The following is a 21,225-nucleotide window of genomic DNA, read 5'->3' on the forward strand; positions in this document are numbered from 1 at the left end:
AAATTATCTGGCATACTTTATTCGCATTTTTTTGAATCAAACTTTATTTGCATTATTATTTAATTTTTGTCATTTTCCTTTTATCTTATTATTCCACGAAACTATGCTTGGGACAGAAGAGTTGATTAACTATACCTTTAGAGTAAGTTCATTGTAGGGTTCAGGACTTCAGGCTTCCTATTCTGGAAGTGGGTAGCCCCTGAATGTTTTCAACTCCAATGTCGAGTTCTCTCAACAAAGACTCTTAAATCCAAATTATATACGTGTGTGATGTTTGTGTGTAAGATTTTGATTTGAATTTTCAACCATAAAATTGTTGGTTCTAATTAAATTTTTTAATTTTACTATAATTTTGGACGAAATCTTAAATATAGATTGAAAAAATTACAAGAACGTTTACGCCGGCCACCCAACCCAGGGCTCCCCGATGGGAGTCCGGTGTGACTGAACTCTCAAGTTCAAATTTGGGAGCCCAGTTCCACCCACATAAATTCTTTCTAGCAATACGAAAAAGTTTGGGAGGAGCATTTCAATCAAATCAAATAACTTTACCTGTATAATGAATCGAATTCAGATAACATTTTCAACAGGTGAGCTTATCTCTAGAAAGAGATACTAAACCAATATGTACAGTATATACAGATCATCATAGTTGTCCCTTTTTGGATAAAATGATTTCTCCCATAAAAGAAAAATAGAAAACAGGGGTTAATTTAATAGTACAAAGAAAAACAGGTTAGGGGCACCTCATATAGGGCAAACTATGACCGTAGATGTGAATAAAGATGACACGATCGGATGGAGGGAAATGAAGGAACCAAATTGTTATTTTGGAGGGAGAGAAATCACCAACGTCAACCCGATTCATACGTAACCCCACTAACTTAACCCCCAACCAAAGAGAGAGAGAGAGAGGATTAAGAGAGAGTTTAGAGAGAGAAAGAAGAGAGAGAAAGAGAGAGGTTATAGCCATTTCAACGGCCATTATCACAACAAAATCTGGTTGGAAGCCAACCAAGAGAGAGATAGAGAGAGAAGAAACCAACAAAAATCGTTCACCAAACTCACAAGTCTCCCTTCTCCATCTCTAAACCTCTCAATTTTCAAAAATACAATTAATTATTTAATTAATTATTATTATTATACTAATCAAATTATTATCTTTTTTGTTGATTTAAAGTTTGTGGCTTGCATTACCATCTTTTTCTTCTTTTTTTCTCTCTCTCTACATTTTCTTCTTTATTTTGATTCTTCTCATCATCATCATCTGTGGTGATGGTATTTTACAGGAACACAAATTTCACTTTCTCTCTCTAATAATTTTCAATTCATGATTTATTGGTTATTTTCTCTCTGTTTTGTTATCTGAAATTCAGAACAAAAATAACCCATTTCTGTAATTTTGAAATCAAAGGGTTTGAATTGAAGAAGAAGGAAAATGCAGCATAATATATTCACTTCTATTAGAAGCATAAAGCTTCCTGAGGGATGCAAAAGTAGTCAAGTTCATGCCATAAATCCATTCATCACCAATGGTGGTAGCGGTGGTGGTGGTGGTGGTGGAGTTGCCGGTGATGGTTGTGGAGATAAATTCAGAGCTAATTCATTGAGTATTAGCGGAGCAAATACAATTAGTGAGATTCTTCTTCCTTATGGTCTTCCTGATCCAGATCTCTTTGAACCCCCAATTGAACCTCATCTCAAATCTGTTGATATTGTTGAAACCCTAGCTGATTTATACCGTCGCCTCGAAAATTGTTCTCCCCATGAAAAATCCCAGCTTTATCTTGAACAATTTTCGATTTTTCGAGGTCTTTCTGATCCCAAATTGCTTAGAAGAAGTCTTAGAACAGCTAGGCAACACGCCATTGATGTCCATCTGAAAGTTGTTCTCTCAGCTTGGTTAAGATTTGAGAGAAGAGAAGATGAACTTGAAGGATCATCATCCATGGATTGCCGTGGAAGGATCTTTGAATGTCCTAAATCTAGTCTTGTTTCTGGGTATGACCCAGATTCTGTTTATGATCCTTGCCCGTGTCGTCAAAACCCTAGAAAAGACGACGAAATCGATAATATCGGAATGTCAATTGAAGAAGAAGAAGAAGAAGAATGTTCCACCTCAGATGAAGATGGTGATCTTTCTTTTTGTATTGGTGATGAAGAAATTAGATGTATTAGGTATAATATTTCTACCCTTTCTAGTCCATTAAAAGCAATGCTTTATGGTGGGTATTTAGAATCAAGAAGAGAGATGATAAGTTTCTCTCAAAATGGTATTTCAGCAGAAGGAATGAAAGCAGTTGAGATATTTAGTCGAACTCGGAAACTAGATTCATTTTCACCGAAAATCGTTTTAGAAGTTTTATCTTTCGCTAACAAGTTTTGTTGTGATGAGATGAAATCATCTTGTGATGAATATTTGATGAAATTAGTGTCTAATATTGAAGATGCATTGATGCTAATTGAGTATGGGTTAGAGGAAAGATCATATCTTTTAGTAGCTTCATGTTTGCAGGTGTTCTTGAGAGAATTTCCCAAATCTTTATATAATTTTGATGTTATGAAATTCTTTTGTGATTCAAATGCTAGAGAGAGATTAGAAATGGTGGGTCATTCATCGTTCGCTTTATACTGGTTTTTATGTCAAGTTTCTATGGAAGAAGATATGAAATCAAACACGACAGTTATGTTATTAGAGAGATTAGGAGAATGTGCGAAAGAAGATTGGGAGAAACAACTTGCTTTTCATCAATTAGGTTGTGTCATGATGGAAAGAATGGAATATAAGGATGCCCAGCACTGGTATTCGTGTGCAGCGGAATCGGGCCATGTTTATTCCTTAGCCGGTGTTGCTAGGGCGAAATTCAAGCGAGGACATAAGTATTTGGCCTATAAGCAAATGAATGCCCTAATTTCAGAGCATAATTCGGTCGGATGGATTTACCAAGAGAGATCTTTGTATTGTATTGGTAAAGAGAAGATGATGGATTTGAATACTGCAACTCAATTAGATCCTACTTTGTCATACCCATATAAGTATAGAGCATCGATGATGATGGAGGAAAAACAAATTAGTGCATCTATCTCAGAGATCAACAAGATTATTCGGTTTAAAATCTCCCCGGATTGCTTAGAGTTACGAGCTTGGTTGTCTATAGCAGTGGAGGATTATGAAGGAGCTTTGAGAGATATAAGAACAGTATTGACTTTAGACCCAAGTTACATGATGTATTATGGAAAGGTTCAAGGAGATTACTTGGTTGAGAATCTTCGAAAACATGTAACTCAATGGAGTCAGGCTGATTGTTGGATGCAACTCTACGATCGTTGGTCTTCTGTGGATGATATTGGATCTCTTGCTGTTGTCCATCACATGTTGGCGAATGATCCGAAGATGAGTCTTCTAAGGTTTAGGCAATCTCTTCTCCTTCTAAGGTGAGTGACTACCTATATAAATTAGTTTTATTGAGTTAATCGAATATGTTCTTCCTCCTTAAATGAATTGTTAATTCTTATCGATGTTTTCCATTAATTTGTGCACATGGGTTTCTTACAAAAACTTTTACCCTATGATACCTATCTGCCATTGTTTTTTCAAGGTTGAGCTCTCAAGTCTCAACTTAATTGTGCAGATAGATGAACTCATGAAAGTAATGGTGTTTCTAATTTTCTATTGTTTCCGATATTACCAATGAAGTTACTGAATCTTGTAGGTTAAATTGTCAAAAGGCTGCAATGAGAAGTTTGCGATTAGCTCGAAATCATTCAAATTCAGAACATGAAAAGCTTGTTTATGAAGGCTGGATTTTGTACGACACTGGTCATCGTGAAGAAGCATTAGCGAAAGCTGAGGAATCTATTTCTATTCAGAGGTCTTTTGAAGCTTTTTTTCTTAAAGCATATGCGTTGGCAGATTCAAGCTTGGATCCTGAATCTTCAGCTTATGTTATCGAACTTCTAGAGCAAGCTCTTAAATGCCCTTCCGATGGTCTTCGAAAGGGACAAGTAAGAAAACTACATATTGAATATGATATATATATATATATATATATACTCGCTTATGGCATTATCTTTTAGACGTACAAAATATTGTTTGATAAATGTATGTATGATATCTTCCAGGCATTAAATAATCTAGGAAGTATTTATGTGGACTGTGATAAGTTGGATCTTGCGGCCAACTGTTACACGAGCGCCCTTAGTATCAGACACACACGAGCACATCAAGGTCTAGCCCGTGTTTATCATCTTAAGAATCGAAGAAAAGATGCTTATGAAGAGATGACGAAGCTAATAGAGAAGGCACGAAACAATGCCTCAGCTTATGAAAAACGTTCAGAATACTGCGAACGGGATATAGCAAAGAATGATCTTGGGACGGCTACACAAATAGATCCTTTAAGGACATACCCTTACAGATATAGGGCAGCAGGTAAACTACTAGTCCAATTATATTGATCCAAATCTAAGTTTTGTTTTGTCACCAAGATCCTAAAGATTTTACTAAAACTAGTATTGGGTTTTCTTACCAGCTTTGATGGATGATCATAAGGAAAACGAGGCGATAGCAGAACTTACAAGGGCAATAGCTTTCAAGCCAGATTTGCAGCTGCTTTATTTACGGGCAGCATTCCATGATTCAATGGGGAATTCCACTTCGACTATCTTAGACTGTGAGGCAGCTCTTTGTCTTGACCCCAACCATTCTGATACACTCGAACTGTATAGTAAAGCACGAAACCAGGTCCCTGATCAACAACAACAAAAGTGAGAAAACTACCGTCTTCTCCTGTATAAATCTTACAGCATGAACCCTTTATTGCTGTGTTTTCATTATATACAGGCAAACCCAGAACTCGTTACCTGATAGTTGTATCCTGTGTTATAAAGGATCTCCTTTAGCTTGGTAAAGATTCGGCCATTTCTTAACAAATCAAGGAGATAGATAGGGAGAAAGAAAGAAAATGAGAAACAGAGAAGAGCAGAGGAATCAAATGTACATATTTATCTGTATACATAAAGATTGATTGATTGGGGTGATGATTGCAGAGTGTAGATACTTCTTCTACCCTCTTGACTTCTTGTCGTTTAGATGGTGTTTGTAAATGCCGAAAAAGTTAATCTTCTTTTCGGTCGAAAGGATTAAGCAGGGTTTGTTCATTTATCACACTACTGATTCTGTAATGTGTAACTATATATAGTCGTCACAATTTTCCATTTTACAACTATACTGAAGTTTCATTCGGCATTTGTGTGTTTCTTCTTGATTTATAAGGTTGAGATAGAATTATGAATGAATCAACACCACTATTTGTAACAACCAACAGCTTTGGAGAAAATATTATAATCCTTTGTTTTCATTTTTTTGAAAGATCAAACGATATGATCAAGGTGATTCAGTTTTCCTGTTTTCTTTGTTTTGCTCTCAAATCTCTATGAACTTGCTAGTAAAATCTCTTATCCAGTCTAACGTCGAACCAGATCAATTTCGAAGAAGAATTAAAATATCAAAAATATTAGACTGAGGGAAATCCGCTTGAAATTTTTATGGGGTTAGAAATCTCTAGTTACTCATTTCTACTGACCTAGTTCATTGCGCCCTAAATCTGTTGAAGTGTAGAAGCTGCCTGAGCATTAGTCTTTTCCACCGCTTTCTCACTGTTCGCTAACAGTTACCATTGAGATTTTTTTTAAACAAGCTTGAGGAACCAAACAACGTTCAAATTCTTTTATCAAACCCAAACTGAGAATTCTGACATTTCTAACCCTGTAAAAAGAAACATACATGACAGATGAACGTTCACGAAAAAAAATTCTTGGTTCGCAGACCCACCTACTGGAGCAAAGAAAGATGGTTAAAAGTCTAAATGTCGACACATTTCTCCGAACAATCTAAATAGAACAAGAATCTAAAGCGGGAGAGAAGTACACAGAGACATCCGCATAATTGTAACTTTCCTGCAAATAAAAATATTTCCAACATAGAACTCAACCAGAATACTAACAATAAACAAACAAAAGAAGATTGTGTATTTTTGTCGATTTATCGAAAACTTTTTCAAATTGTCATTCTTATCAAACAATACTTTTTTCACATAACAGTTCATGTTAAGAAGAAACCACCTAATCCCCACTGAATTACAAGATTTATTGTGACCCCTTGATACCTGAATTGTAAGAAAGAACATTGCAAGACTTCGAGTATCCAAATATCACACAGGATAGTATCTGCATCACTTGTGTCAGTTCCGTATCCAGGCAACTAGATGGTTATCTACGAAAAGTTCACTTTACCTAGAATGGAAGTGTCACGACACAGATGCTGGATCATGGAGTTTGATGGTTCAGATCTATAATGGGGAAGAGAAGCTCAACTGTATCCCTGTCTTACCCCGGTCATGCTCAAGTTGTTTTAGTATGTAACAGTAATTTACCTGAAATGGTGAAACCGAAACAAATTTCATCATGGCTTAGAACTCTAATACTTATGGACACTGGTACACTATAAGCTACAAGGTTCAGTATGCTACTCTGAATTGAAGTACGTATTCGACCATTCTCCTACTATATATATTTTATATGATGCATATAGAAAATGTTGTACACTTTCTCCAAAACGGTCCATCTCCATAAAACTTAAGACCTTAACTAGTTGACTAAATAGTCTTGTTAACTACTCAACTAGTTGCGCATACACATTTTTATCGATAAATCAAGTTGCAAATTTAGAAAATAGATCACCAAAGTACCCAAAAATGACAATCAGAATTTGGTGTGGGATACACAATCTACTAACATTTCTTTCGAGTTCCACAACACCAAGGAGATCTTTCCTAGACGACAACGATAAACTTTATCTTGATACACTGCAAAAGCTTCTATAATCCACCTATATGCATAGGTCTTTAGTCTATGATGAGGTAGTCAAGATAGTAAACCAATTCTAAATGAGAACTCAATAAAACAAGTTTTTTTTTATCAAATGTCAAGATAAATAACTGACCTCCATTCTGAACAGCTTTGTGGGGACAACAATCCCAGCTCCAGCTGAGCTACGTATCGACTCCTTGAATTTCGGATAAGAGAAATTCCTGAAGTTTCCCTCAGTTAACTTGGAAAGTTTTCCAGCAGAAGCAAATAGGTGTCCATGGATTCCAGCTTCTCTTAACACCCTCCAGGGAAGATCGAATGAGAGGTCTGCAAATGCTGTAACTGCAAGGTCTCCTCCAATGGAATCCCTTGCAGGACAGTTAGCTGAACTTTCATTATTGGGTTTATCAGTAGTTGCTCTACGAAGCTCAGTAGGGCCTAATCCCCTTGACCGGAACCCCATCAATGTAGGCCCCCCTAATTTGCAAACTGGAGATGAATTGCCACCTAAGTAATACCTTTCAGGCAGAGAGGTGGTCATGTTCATAGATCCACTGCCCAATGGAAAAATAACGCCAGCAGAGGCACCAAAGTTGAGAGCTGCATTGCAGAAACCCAACGGCAGAGCAAAACGACCATCGAACTCCTGGCAAAAGTAAAGTAGATTCCTTGCACAAGTGAGAAAAAGATGTACTCCACTAAAATGACAGAAGGTATTCTCTACCAACCAAACATGATAGATTAGATAAACAGGATCTAATCACAACCAAGTTACAAGAGCTCTGTTTAAAAAATGTTTAATTAATGCAAAAACGACAGACGACAACCAGAAAGTTCCATAATAAGCTAAAATAGCTCACACACTGCAAAACAACGCCAGCAGAGGCCTACTGTATATTAAGTTTCACTTTTCACATCCATTCAAGCTATTTTACAGATCTTGTGCAAAACAAAGGTTCTTAAATGCTATTAACTTGGCATTTTCCATTTTTTGAACCAGCAGGTATAAACCATTAGACCGTGTATACAGCTATTTTAGCTACACGATCAATGTTCATGCGATATATGTAGCTCCTCGATATAATGGACTCTGACACTTAAACTCCAAATGGTTCATTTGCTTAGTTGCTTTGTCCAAAATGTTAGGATTCAAATTGATAGCTAGCCATTCTAGCAAACGAAAGAGTTGTTTCTGGAAGAATAATTTATATGCCATCTGTCAGTAACCAAAGATTGACATGAACAAATTTACGAAGTACTGTGCAAATTTTGGAAATTATAGTAAAATATGGTCCGTAGTGGAATACATTTTGGTTATAAATATATCAATTAGAAATTATTAAGAAAACAATAAAAAAACTAACGTGAAAAGAAGTAAAGCGGCTCATGAAGATCAGATATTACAATTGCCAAGTTCAAGGTTTTGGAAGGGCTAAACGAAGTGAAGGAGATCTTCTTGAAAATAAGCAACTTATTGAGAAGAGGCAAAGAGTAGATGATGTAGCCATGTAGGGCAAAATGCATGACAGTGAAGGGTAATAATTGACTTAAGATAACAAGCTGATCAGAGACTAACGCGAAACCCCAGAAGCTTCATAAAGCAAGGCATCCATACAAAGATTAATGTATAAATTTTTATTGTGACTTCTCGCAAATTCGATTCACGACCTTGAGAACCTGCTTGTTTCTTCCCTCCAAATGCTCCACGGAAAGTAAGCTCACCTAAAATCTTCCTAAAGTTTTTCGCCGCATGAAAAGACCACAAACAGAAAGTTTCCCTCAGACATGTCCCTCGAAACCCAGGAGTAGCTCACTATGGGTGTGGGTGAACGCTAACTAATCAGCATTGAATTATGTGTTCATTCATATATACAATTAGGCCTCCGAAGAGCGTTGTTCAGAATCACTTTTACATCTTGGACAAGCTCTCGACGCAACAAATGCATCTCATCACAATAAGTTTCTAAAAAAGTTTTTAAGTCTATAATTTGGAGAGATGGATGTGAGTTGTCCCAACTCTCACGAGTGCAGGAAAAATGGCCATTGACTAAACTGTTCCATTCCATATAGCATTTCATTTACGAAATTCAGCATAAGCGCAAGAAATATCAACTGAGCAAGTCACTACAGCATTTGATTCATTAAAGCAATTTAGTACACATATCATGTTTCTGTATTTCTTTTATCCACTAATTTAAGCATTAGATATCTGCACCAATACATCCACTGCAAGCAGGGTCACATTTAGAAAAAAAAACATGTGCTTTTCAAAACGAGGATGAATTAGTATGCCAAAATCAAATTGGTTCTAGTCTTCTAGATAAGAACATTGGAAGAATTAGGCTACTCGGATCAAGAAGTTAAGCCAACTATATTATTTTAATGAATGAAATTAGGAGACAACAAGAATCAGCAGGAACCCATGTGAAATAGACGTTAGAATGGCTCAGTATCTAAGTAAGGTACAAGACTTTGGACACAATGAGCGGAAAAGGCCAGAATAGTAATACGAGCCATAATGGTGTACAAGTATTTTCTTGTCTTAGTTATCAGGTGTGGTTTCTTTATCCTGTCAACCTTTTCTTTCGGATCAACCTGTATTATGCGTGAAAGACGTTACGCTAGAATCATATTTTATGGTTCTAGTCTTCTAGAGTGTGTTCAAGTACATAAAAATGTAAACACAAAACCTACGACTATTTCAGTGATTACGTGCGTCCAACAGTAGTGTCTGACTTTTGTTACCAAGTATCCAAGTCCTAAGTGTCACTACTTAAAAGGACTAAAGGAAATTCCATTTTAAATAGGTGGAATAATTGTCAAACAGCAGTAAGAATGAGAATAAAGAAGACATAGAGAGTACTGGACCTGGCGTACAAATCGCAAGCTGGGATTTTCAGGTGAAAGCCCACCAACTTGTGAAGTAACAACAAAAGCATATCCTTCGGTAGGCCTGACAGAGGAATCTCTTTGGTCAATCTTAAACGTATGCTTTAAAGATGTGAGCAAACTATGTCCAAATTGACTCCTTATTGTCTTGGAAGTCCGTTGTGACGGATCTGCTAAGCTATGCCATGTAAAATTATAAGACAAGTCATGATGCCTCGTCGAAACTAAGCCAAATGAGAGACCCAACAACTGCTGTTTGTAAGAAGATAAGTTCATCCAATCTTGGGAAAGAAGCGACATCCTAGCAGTAAAGGGTGTTCTTAATCCAATAACTCTAGGAAAAGAAACACCACTGCTTATCTCTGCAGTTTGGTCCCATCCGTAAGCCCACGAACCATTCCATATATCACCATATCCTAAAAGATTTTTCAATTTCCCTGATCCTTCAAGTGACCATGATCTCGCCTACAAAAGCATCGTTACACTCTTAAAAACCATTTGAGATGTCATCTCATATAGTCATATGTGTGTGTGTGTGTCTGAAAATTGCATATATCCACAAAGGTCCACCACAGATATCTTCTAGTCTATATCACTATTATAGTGGGTTTCCTTTTTCGAGTTTTCGTATTCAAGATAAAAATTCTTCAATTTCAGTTCAAGATTCAATTTCAGTTCAAGATTAAATCAAGCCAAAACTCACAAGAACAATCAAAATCAAGTAAATTGAAAATACCTCAGGGTTGGAGAAGAAAACAATATCTCCAGTGAGAGGATTTTTAGTCTCAACTACCTCAACGATGACATTGGTTGTACCAGGTAACTCAGGCGGTCCAGTATCAAGAGTAATACTAACAGAATCAAATATTTCGAACTTTTTAAGACGAGCATTAGCCAAATTTGCTGCTATAAGAAGTTCTTGCATAGTAGTTGCATTTTTTAGGGCTTTGATTTCGGATTCGATGAGAGAAGTTTCGGTTATAGTGTTACCTTTGATCAAGACGTCATAGACTCTAATAATTACATGTTCTTTTGATAATCGACGGAGTAGATTGTTTAATTTGTTTCTTTGAGAGTGAAATCTTGATTCTTCAGTTTCTAATTCTTGTTCTTCGTCAACATCATAATAATCATCATCATCATCTTCTTCTTCTTCATTTTCATCGTCTTCTTCTTCGTCATCATCGTCGTTATCCAGATAATCATCATCGGTTGAATTTTGTTCTTCTTCTTCGTTTTGTTCAGGTGGGATCGCCATGGTTTAGAGAGAGAAAGAACTACAGAGAGGATGAGAGAGAGAGAGAGAATTGTGTCGCTTGTGCACAGGGAGGAACGCTGACTGGTGACAAAGAGAAGTAGGACCCACTACTATAGTGGGTCCATGGCAGTGAGATCGTGGTGATCATCGAATACAGTACATGATCGGTTGATGTTCGTTAATGTATCAGAGTATAGCTCCTTTATGGGCTGGGCTGGATTGGCCTACCCTAGAGCGTGATTACCCCAAAAATTTTGTTGAGAAGTTTTAAAGGCGTCTCCCACTAATGATATTGGCGCCCCTCGTCTTGAATCGCCTCTGATTATCAGAAAATAGTTAGAAGTGCCCCTTCTCACAAGAGATACTCCTACCTTTTTGGTTGACTCAAGATCGGTAGATTCGAGCCCGTTTTGGTCAAAATCGGCTCGAGTCCACCGGTTCAATGGGATGCGAGCACGTTTTTTTTTTTTTTTTTTTAATGGTCAGCGTGCCTCGAACCCCTGACCTTTAAGGTGGAAGATCAAACCTCTTACCACTCCAACCAAGGGTTGTTGACTCACTTTCTCCTTCTGTTCTTTGGTTCTCTATCGCCCAGGCCTTAAACTCTAAAATCATAAACTAAAAAAGTAGAAAATAAGAATATCGTTTTCTTCTTGTTCGATTCTCTGTGCAATTCGGCTAAAAGAAATTCTTGAATGATTTTTATTTAGATTTTGCTAGGTTTGCAGATTTTGTCTCCAAGATCACTTGAACCCTGCTGAATCAAAATCAGTTGAACTCTACCGCCACTACTAAATACAGTAAAATCGGTAGACTCTGGCTGAATTTAGTTAAGAAAATAGGTTAAAGTTCACTGGTTTCAACTCCAGTCTAGCAGGCAGCAGCCATTTTATCAAAATAAAATTACTTTATCTTTCATGGAGTGTTTGACTTCATATATTGCAAGTGTGGGATTATATCCACATTGTTTACTACAATGCAGTGTTTGTAGTAGTACTAGTGGCCTTCGTGGTGGTTGGTAGTGGTCGTGGCGGTGGTGGTGATTATGGTGGTCATATGGTGGTGAGATCGGGTGATTTAGTCACAAACATAATCATATTTCCCCCATTGCAGAAACCGGAGTTCGAATCTTTCTAGTTCCAAGGAAATGAGGCAACAACTCTATGAACAACCTGTCAGCAACTTTTCGTTCTGCAAAGAAACTCGATGAATAACATTGTATTCCAAATACTTGAAATCAGAAAACATGTATATGAAAAAATTTATTTCATATAGAGTAAATATATAACAAAACAGTTAATCCATGTAAAATATTGAAATAGTATAACTTTTCACAGAATATTTCAAGTCGATAAATTCTTGCAGACACCAAATAATCTCTGCAGTTTACAAGAAACTTCCCTAAACAATAAAATCCAACTCAAAATGACAAGAGAGCTTTTAAATGACTATATAAACAGAAGAACATATTAGTACTTGTGATCATCAATAGTCTTGGGACAAAACGAAGGACGAAAAGCCAACGGAGCAACCGAATAAACAATTGCTTCATAATTACTTCCGAACAATCTCTTATCGTCATAACGAAGAGGAGCTCCACTAATCCCAAAGTTAATATTCGTTAACTGATTACAGTTCGAAAGAGGGGACGAAACTAAATGAACACTACAACCATGAAGAGGATGATCTAAAATATAATTGTCCATTTTGAATCCTTCAAGTACACCATAAAAGTAACCATCTTTGTTAGTATAAAAACCCTTGTAGTAATTTACCCTTCTTTTATGATCTTTACAAACAACACTAACTTTTGCAGAAAGAATTGATTTAGCATTATTTAATGACCAAGTTCCATGATAATCACAACTTTGACAGTAAACTAAACCTTCAACTACAATATCTATTGGATTCTCTTTTTTTGGTTCTTCATATGGTGAAGCTAAAGCTAGTGTAACTAGTAGAAGTGATGAAATGAATAAGATAAGGTTTTGGGTTGCCATTGATTCAAGAGAAAATGAGTTTGAAAGTGTTGAAAAACAATGAAGGAAAATACATATATATATATATATATATATATATATATATATTATAGTTAGTTAGAGAGATGGGTTTGTTTATGTGTGTTAAGCAACTAAATTTGATGATAGTGATTGGGAAGAAGGGTAGATAGTTGAGGCCTTCATGTCTGATTTGTGTAATACGTGAAGGCCACCATATAAGTATGGTAGATAGGAAACAAGAATATAATCATTAACTCTTCTTTACTAGAAACCATACTAATATTTCTTTATCTAACTTTCAACAAAAATAAAAAGATAAAAAAATAAAAAAATTCTTTATCTTCAATATTTTATTCCACAAGGGAGGAAGTTCTGGTTATGTTAATGTATGTTTGACTTGTAAATTTCAACAGATACATTTTTCTCAGTTGTCAGCAAAGTTACCAGATACTCTCTTCCCTCTGGCATACCATGTATCTAATTCCCCGCGTCCTTTTTGGATGTATTCGCGATTAGCGCACCAGAATTTTTAGTCTTAATGAACCCAGAGTCTTTGTAAAAAATCTATAATTTCTACTAGTTCAATGGTTAACTAGAGCCAACCACTGGTAGCCCAGTTGGTCAGTGCATATACTCTGCAATGCAGTGGTCCCAGGTTCGATCCCATGAAAGTGCAAATGCACGAATATTGAACATTGTAATAAAGTAGTTTATGTAGGTTTTAGGCCATTTAATTCGTCAGGTTATAGGCCATTTAATTTGTCGGGCTTTAGGTCCAGTAGTACTTAGGCAGCTAGTTATTGTGCATCGTCTCGATGTATCAATGCCTTGTAACGACTAACGTAGATTGTAGTCGATTTCTCAAAAAAAAATAGTTAACTACAACAATTTTATGCATTTACCAGTTAGATTTAAAATTTTATGGAAACAAAATATCTGAGAGTAGGTGTATCAATCGCAAATGCATCATAAAGAGTACACATTGTCTAAGAAAATAGTAAAAAACGTACTGCAATCGAAAATAGCGAACGGAGAAGTATACCCCTAGCGTACCCGATACTCGCATGGTAGCGTACCGCGTATAGTTACGCACATAGTTACCGGAAACGGTCATTTGGGGAGCGAACTCCGATCTGGTTCGATCGTACCCTTTTAGAGTGGGTACGCGAATCAGATCGCTAAATCTGGCGAACCCATTTGCAAGAAGAAAAAAAAGATGAAAACATGATATTTAGGGTTTACAAAGTGTGAATATTGCTTTAACTTTAGGTTCTGCAGTTGTTACTGAATTTGGGGATAGTGGATCTAGGAAACATTATTTAATTAAAGAAAATTGTTGTTCAGGAAAGATAAATTAGTTATTTGATTTGAGTTATTAGAGATTGAGATCTATATTTTCATGGGTTAAAATTTTAATTTTGCGAATAATTATACCCCCTAGCGAATCGGAAACGTCTAATTTAGCGTACCCCGTATCCGTACCCCGTTTTCGTACCGGAGCGTATCCCGTTTCTGGTAACTATGGTTACGCATACCACGTAACGGAGCGATCCGCATACCAGGTAACCTTGGTTGTCAGGCTTGTCGTATTCTCTAGTTCAGTGTCAGGCTTGGCAATTAGGTTCATCTGTTGGGTTAACTAGGAAAAGGATTGAAAGTAGTTTTCTATAGATCTGTTATTGGTCTGATTGAACACTAGTTTTGGTGTGATTGAAAGTAGATTTCTATAGATCTGTTATTCATTCATGGGTTCTTTTCTTCCACTTTTTTTTCGAAAATTATTTAACACCTTTTTTTTCGAAAATTATTTAACACCGGGACATGTAGATAGTCCGATATAGTTTGTTTTCGGCTTTCTGTTTGTGATGGCTTCGATCATAAACCCAAATCAACTTGATCTAATCCTATTATTCTATCTTCCATAAAAGAAGAATGTAAATGTAGCTATATATACATATTTCTAATTTCTTAGACAAAATTTACGAACAATAGAAAGATATAACAGGCATTAACCTTGATGTGAGGCTTCACAATAATAACAAATAAACAAATCGAACAAAATGCACAACCTTCTCCTTTTATATACAAAATAAGGTAAATACCGTGATTCGTAATTCAGTAATAGATATAATAAGAGTGGTATCTATCCTACACACCAACTTCTCTTTTCGAGCGAAAAAAGAAAAAATTAAATTAAATAAGATTTAACGACTTACAAGTTAAATCTTGGTTCGGGCCTTAGTTAGCCGTCGAGAGAATCTCCAGTTCCGCCCACCATAATGGAGAAAGTCTTGGTGTTGCTCCATCAGGTGATATTCCAGTTATCTCTCTCAATTGAATTGCAACTTCTCTCATTGTTGGTCTTTGTTTTGGGTCAGAATATAAGCATTTCCTCATCACTTCACATAATTGTTCAAGTTCAACTTCTTCGAAAACTTCAATGATTGGATCAACCATATATTTAGCTGGTTCTCTCCTTGTCAGAAAATCGGAAGCCCAGTCAATAAGTTCCTCTTTTTCATCGGAATATGGAAGTCGACCGGTTATCATTTCTAGTAATATCATGCCAAAGCTATAAACATTTCCTTCTAAATCTGATGAGTGGGTATCGGAGCACTCCGATCCATTTAACCCCATATTGATCATAGCAGCGCCATTCCAGAAACTAAAATCTGATATCTTGCCTGCATAATCTTCGGTGAGATATATAGCTGTTGAGTTCAAATTGTTATGGATTACTGGTGGGGATTGTTGATGCATATAATCTAGGCAGTATGCTATCCCCGTTGCAATTCGTAATCGGACTCCCCATTCTAAGTGCTCTGCTTCTTTTACTGCAGTAACCCACAAGAAATTAATATTAAGTGATTGTTAATTACATCAAAATCTTTTTCTTTGTTTTTTTTTTTTTGAAACTACGTAAATCAAAATCAACTCCAACTATAAAAGCGACGGAAGAATCGGATTTTAGGATCAGAACAAGTGGAAACTCAACATTGGACATTCAAACCTACTACATAAATCACTTGAGGAAACAAAACACAAGGGTTGAAGTCGGTAAAAAAACAATCCAGCGGAATTCATTTGGTAACGATACAAGTACCGGCCCAATCCGCTTCCCTAGTCTAAGATTTGGAATCTCTAGCTTCTTTTTTTGTGGCTCAGAGTGCTATCAGCCTAAGCATGTGAGCGCACAATCAGACAAACTGGGGCAAGACAAGTAGAGTTTTTCAATTGCAAGTGTACACATTAATCAGGGTAATCTTCCCATTTTTTCTAAATCTCGAGTTATTGTTTCGCTCTTTTTTCAGCAGTTAGTCGAATGAATGAATTCAGACAGAGTAAACAGGAAATATAATCTTTTTGCCAATAACATATTAGAAAAATGGGATACTCACTGTGTAAATGCTCGAATAGTGTTCCATTGGGAGCATACTCGAATACCATCATCCTAGTGAAAGGTTCTTCTTCCTCACAAAACCCAAGAAGGTTTACAAAATTCTTGTGGTTAACTTTCGATAACGTGTCTATCTGAAACCATGAAGCAGAGAAAGGTTAAGGACTGTCGAACTAAAAAATAAAGACGATCTGAAATTTTGGAAGTTTGTTGTTTGTTGAGTACCTTCTTTCTAAACTGCCCCTCTAAATGTTTTGACCAATCTTTAACAACTGTTACGGTGGTAGATGTAACCGCTATTTCAATTCCACTTGAGAGAGTTCCTTTGTACATATTTCCATCCGCTGAGGACTCGATTACATTACTGAAATCTTCACAAGCTGTCACAAGCTCCGATCTGTTGAGCTTTGGTACTCCTGAAAATACAATCTCCAAATCGTTAACATAGAAAACGTTACATGCCATTATTATGTTTATCTTATAATTGGTCAAGAGTTAATATGCATATTTAGTTATAGTAATCCGAAGAAAGTGGACCTGTGGTAAATGCTTTCTGCAGCTGCCCACTCAATCCTGTGGCCCAAGGTCTGACAACAACCACCTTATTGCTTCGACATATAAAAATACCTACAGCGAATGCTAACATAGACAAAAAGCCCCCAATGCCTCCCGCAATTATATATCTTGTTTGATTGTTTGACTGGGGACTTTTCGGTCCTAATTGTGAAGGATTATTTGAAAGAATAGGGTTTGGAGCAGAAGGGGAGGATGTTGGCGTAAGAACAGGAGGGGAATTCAAGCTAGGAGTTGTCGCAGGTGATGGCACAGGTGCTGGAGTTGGAGATCGAGACACAGAAGATAGTGGAGAGGGTGGTGGCGATGGTGATGGTGATGGTGATGGTGACGGATACGGAGACTGAGAGGGTGGACTGGAGGTGAGACGGGGAGGACGGCCTGGTGCCAACTGAGCTTTCTTGTCTTTGAGCAGCCTTCGAGGAAATATATATCCAGTTTGGTCCAATGTCCTGGTAGATAACAAAATAGATGTCAAACACGAGGGCTGTTAAGTTCTAATACATACTGCATATCTACTCAAATCGGTAATATACTAATATCCTACATAACTTTTGGGAAGTGAGGTGGTGTTTGTTATTTCTTGAGAGTCTGAATCTAACTCGGATGAGCCTTACTTATCTAAAAATGAGAGTTAAATTCTAACTTGTTCTGGTCATGCCGTCAAGGGTACATAGTCATATAAGATTATTTTAGATAAAGATCTCTCTAAGTCTGACTCAAATGGGTCGAAATCAGAGCGAGTCAAACCGATGAAAACAAGCATTCTGAAATATGACTCGAGCCAAATTGATTCTTGAGTCAGATTTCAGATCAACAAAACAACCACCACCTTAGCTATATGGAATTCCAAAGAACATGAAGAACTTATGCCCCGCAGAAAACGGCAGATAGCCTATTGTGCTTCATCATTCAATGGGCACCAACCAACCAGATCGGGTGGTCTCAAAAATATATCGAACTTTCTCAAGTCATTCTCTTCTCTCTATCCTCAAGACTCAAGAACTTCCGAAAATGAAACTGTTACGAACTTATAGTCACAATCCAGATTCCATTATAATACCGACCTAATGTTGAGTCATCGATGTGCAGTTTTCCCGCATTACTAAAATTATGATCAATCAAAACTTCTCTAATATGAACATGAGATCCTTACCATGCAATGGATCTTCTGTTACACGATGCCTTCTGGGCAGCTTCAAATTGTTGATTCTTGCCGATCTGAAGTTCGGAAAGCAAAGAAATCTGATGAAGTTCAGGAGAAATATAACCCAAGAAGTCGTTATTATCAAGTAAGCTGCAAGAGAGATGGAACATTTTAGTACTGAGAAACAAGAAGAATTTTAAATCAAATCTTAACTGTATCAGACAGAATTCTCACAGGGTTACAAAAGAAAGGTCACTGCCAAGCTTTGATGGAATTGGCCCATTGAAGTTATTGTATCCCAAGTCTAACACCTGTAGCTCCATCAGCTCCTCTATCTCTTTTGGGATTAAACCCGTAAAAGAATTATTACGTAAAAAACTTCACGTAATCAAAATTCAAAACAAATGTTAGATTGCAAGATAAGAAAAGAACAAATATGTGTATTTCGTAAAATGTCACAAAATTTATGTTAATAGAATGTAAGATTTTGAGAATTAAGGTTCGGTATAAGCTTACATAGACTTGATGTGACCGAGTCTACCGAGTTCCGAAGCAAGAGTTCCTCCAAGACAAAGATCTTCTAAGTTCCTGCAAGGAAAATAAATTGGTTTAGAATAGATTGTAAAAAATTCAATGTCTTCACCACTTCGTTTATTCGTTTTAAGTCAGAAAATCCGGATCTAAAGTCTTAAAGATAAGTTTTTGAACTCTTAATGTATCTAATGGAATTAGATCTTAATGAGTTTTCAGCAATAAAACAAGTCCGAATTCGAAAAGAAGATTTGTTGTAAGACTTGATTGTATTAAAGAGATATAAGGATACATCAACTCATGTTGAATATGTAAATTATACATAAGTTTAAGTCAGATGAGTCAGATTCAGATGTATAAGAAAAAACATGAGTTGATTTAATTTCCATGCAATACCAATTAAGACATTCCAAATTCAAAAATCAATTAGGATTTGATAACCAAACAAAGATTACCATCAAATTTCATTCAAGCATTAAACCAAACAGTTTAATTCATATATAGAAACCAATTTGATTATCAAAAAGATTTGAGCAAAAAATCACTTACAAATTTACAACTTTTCCATTAGAACATCCAACCCCAAACCAAGAACAAGGATCTTCATCTTCATCACTGTTCCAGTTCATCAAAGCACCATATGGATCATTAATCACTCCTTCTCGAAATCTCAGTAATGCCAACCCTGTATCAAAATCAATTTTTTTTTCTTAACCTAAATGATCAGAGGACTTTAAAAGAAAACCCTAAACAAATTGCAGAAAAAATCATTTACCTTCATCATTGAGAGACCAAACAAATCCCAAATTTTGATTCAACAAACATAGAACTGCAAATAAAGTTATCTGTAACCTAAACATATTGTATCTCCAAAGCTCATTCATCCAAAACTAACCTAATAGAACTAAAACCCTAAATTTTGATTCAACTTGAACTTCTTTTCTTCTTCTTTTTGATCAAATACCCAAGTTGAATTTTTCCACTTTTAGTCGAAAAACAGAAACTTTCTTCACAGTTAATCAAATATTGAATCAATTAATTACATTTCTGAACTCTATTCATCTTCAAACTTCCAAATTGACAATAAAGAAACCAATAGTTTTTTTTAGAGAGAGAAAGTAATGTGAAGAGACAGAGGAGGAAGGATTCTCTTCTTCTCAGATAGTTCTTTTCAGTAGTAAAAGACTTGAATTTTGAGTTTGAAACCGCGTTTTATCGGGTTATAAGTTTGACTAATCTACCGATACGAAATTAAAGTATAGACTGATATATCGGTTTTAATCATTATAAGGAATAAATTATCTTTTCCATTTAATTTTTATTCTCAGACACGTTTTCGGCGACACAGATTCTAATTTAGGAGTATAGAAAGGATTTGAGGTGCCGGCAACGACTTGGTTGGATTGCTCTCTCTCTCTCTCTCTAGAAAAATACAAAAGAAATAATCAATTGGGTAGGCACATATTTGTTCATAACTTGTGCGGTTGCCGTTTCGTTGAAAAATATCACACATTTTCAACATCTAGTTGGATGTGGTTTGTTAGGCAATGTTTGAGGTACAAGGGAATAACAACAATAATATAATGACAAACTCAAGTTACGCGTAGTTTAGTCACGATATAAAGAGATTATTTTGTATGTATATTATTTGGTTGAAAAAGAGAACTGTATACTAGCTCATTCATAGATTTGAGATTCTCTTTCTAAAATCTATTTTGCGGAATGTGACTCCAATGCATTGTTCATTTGTTTGTATCCTAATAAAGTTTTATAATGTGATTTCTGAAATCTATTTTGCGGAATGTGACTCCAATACATTGTTCATTTGTTTGTATCCTAATAAAGTTTTATAATGTGATTTCTGATAATTGCATTATATATTTGTGTGACATAGTATTACCTTATTTTTCCGTTTTGTAATTTACAAATATAAACTTGAATACAAAATATCATTGTTTAAATTTCGACTCATTACATAACAGGTACCAAAGATTTGTGAAATAAAGGCATTCCTCCTCAAACATACACCATTTTTTGTCGTTTCAACAATCACAAAAACATTTAAAATAGATTTACTTGAGGATTGTCTTTATTAATTTTAAGAACTTCTTTTTAATTTTATTAATTTTAAAAATTTGTGGAACTACAACATGCTATAAGTATTTCAACAAAGAAAAACAACATGATATAAGTGGGAAATAAAGGATTTCCCACTTTTTTTTCAAGTGGTTTCCACTTTATTCATCACCTTTGAAGGTGCCACCGTGTGACGTTAACTTCAAGCAAATGACTACTCTTACAGACCTAAACTTCGAGAGTGAATCCCACCGTTAATATTTGATTTTGGGCGGACTTCAGTCTAAATTTTCGGGCATTCTATCGCCGTCAATCCTTTAATGGTTATTTTGGGGAAATCTACAACAAATCAAACGACCTAGGTTTATTAAGGCTTGGATTATATACTTTTCTGAACTAAGTCGCCGTAGGAATTCTCAACAAAAAAAAAGTCGTCGTGGGAAGAAAACGATTTGTACAGTAAAAGCATCGTCTAAGTTTATCC

At 36.0% G+C, this 21,225-nt stretch overlaps 4 protein-coding genes across 4 annotated transcripts; 1 reads left to right on the forward strand and 3 right to left on the reverse strand.

The window, feature by feature from the left end:
- Nucleotides 1-919: 919 nt before the first annotated feature.
- Nucleotides 920-5,248, forward strand: LOC147568493 (ethylene-overproduction protein 1-like). The gene is made up of 4 exons (XM_086654931.1): nucleotides 920-3,435; nucleotides 3,714-4,005; nucleotides 4,123-4,432; nucleotides 4,533-5,248. Exons 1-4 carry the CDS (start codon nucleotides 1,439-1,441, stop codon nucleotides 4,769-4,771), a joined length of 2,838 nt encoding a protein of 945 aa, XP_086511057.1. The 5' UTR covers nucleotides 920-1,438; the 3' UTR covers nucleotides 4,772-5,248.
- A 761-nt stretch (nucleotides 5,249-6,009) lies between these two features.
- On the reverse strand, nucleotides 6,010-11,182 carry LOC147568494 (uncharacterized). Its single transcript, XM_086654932.1, has 4 exons — nucleotides 10,496-11,182; nucleotides 9,739-10,224; nucleotides 7,004-7,516; nucleotides 6,010-6,434 (listed from the first exon to the last, which is right to left on the reverse strand). The coding sequence occupies exons 1-4, from the start codon at nucleotides 11,015-11,017 to the stop codon at nucleotides 6,351-6,353; spliced, it is 1,605 nt and encodes a 534-aa protein (XP_086511058.1). The 5' UTR covers nucleotides 11,018-11,182; the 3' UTR covers nucleotides 6,010-6,350.
- Nucleotides 11,183-12,266: 1,084 nt separating this feature from the next.
- LOC147568495 (non-classical arabinogalactan protein 30-like) lies at nucleotides 12,267-13,052 on the reverse strand. Its single transcript, XM_086654934.1, has one exon. The coding sequence runs from the start codon at nucleotides 13,015-13,017 to the stop codon at nucleotides 12,487-12,489; it is 531 nt and encodes a 176-aa protein (XP_086511060.1). The 5' UTR covers nucleotides 13,018-13,052; the 3' UTR covers nucleotides 12,267-12,486.
- A 2,026-nt stretch (nucleotides 13,053-15,078) lies between these two features.
- LOC147568496 (inactive receptor-like serine/threonine-protein kinase At2g40270) lies at nucleotides 15,079-20,404 on the reverse strand. The gene is made up of 9 exons (XM_086654933.1): nucleotides 19,441-20,404; nucleotides 19,215-19,350; nucleotides 18,651-18,722; nucleotides 18,369-18,512; nucleotides 18,144-18,284; nucleotides 16,952-17,439; nucleotides 16,640-16,830; nucleotides 16,416-16,548; nucleotides 15,079-15,851 (listed from the first exon to the last, which is right to left on the reverse strand). The coding sequence occupies exons 1-9, from the start codon at nucleotides 19,547-19,549 to the stop codon at nucleotides 15,256-15,258; spliced, it is 2,010 nt and encodes a 669-aa protein (XP_086511059.1). The 5' UTR covers nucleotides 19,550-20,404; the 3' UTR covers nucleotides 15,079-15,255.
- Between the last annotated feature and the right edge of the window lie 821 nt (nucleotides 20,405-21,225).

This window comes from Eschscholzia californica, unplaced genomic scaffold (genome assembly GCF_041429995.1).
Source record: "Eschscholzia californica isolate CP2 unplaced genomic scaffold, dmEscCali1.0.p SCAF_1, whole genome shotgun sequence".
Taxonomy (NCBI): Eukaryota; Viridiplantae; Streptophyta; class Magnoliopsida; order Ranunculales; family Papaveraceae; genus Eschscholzia; species Eschscholzia californica.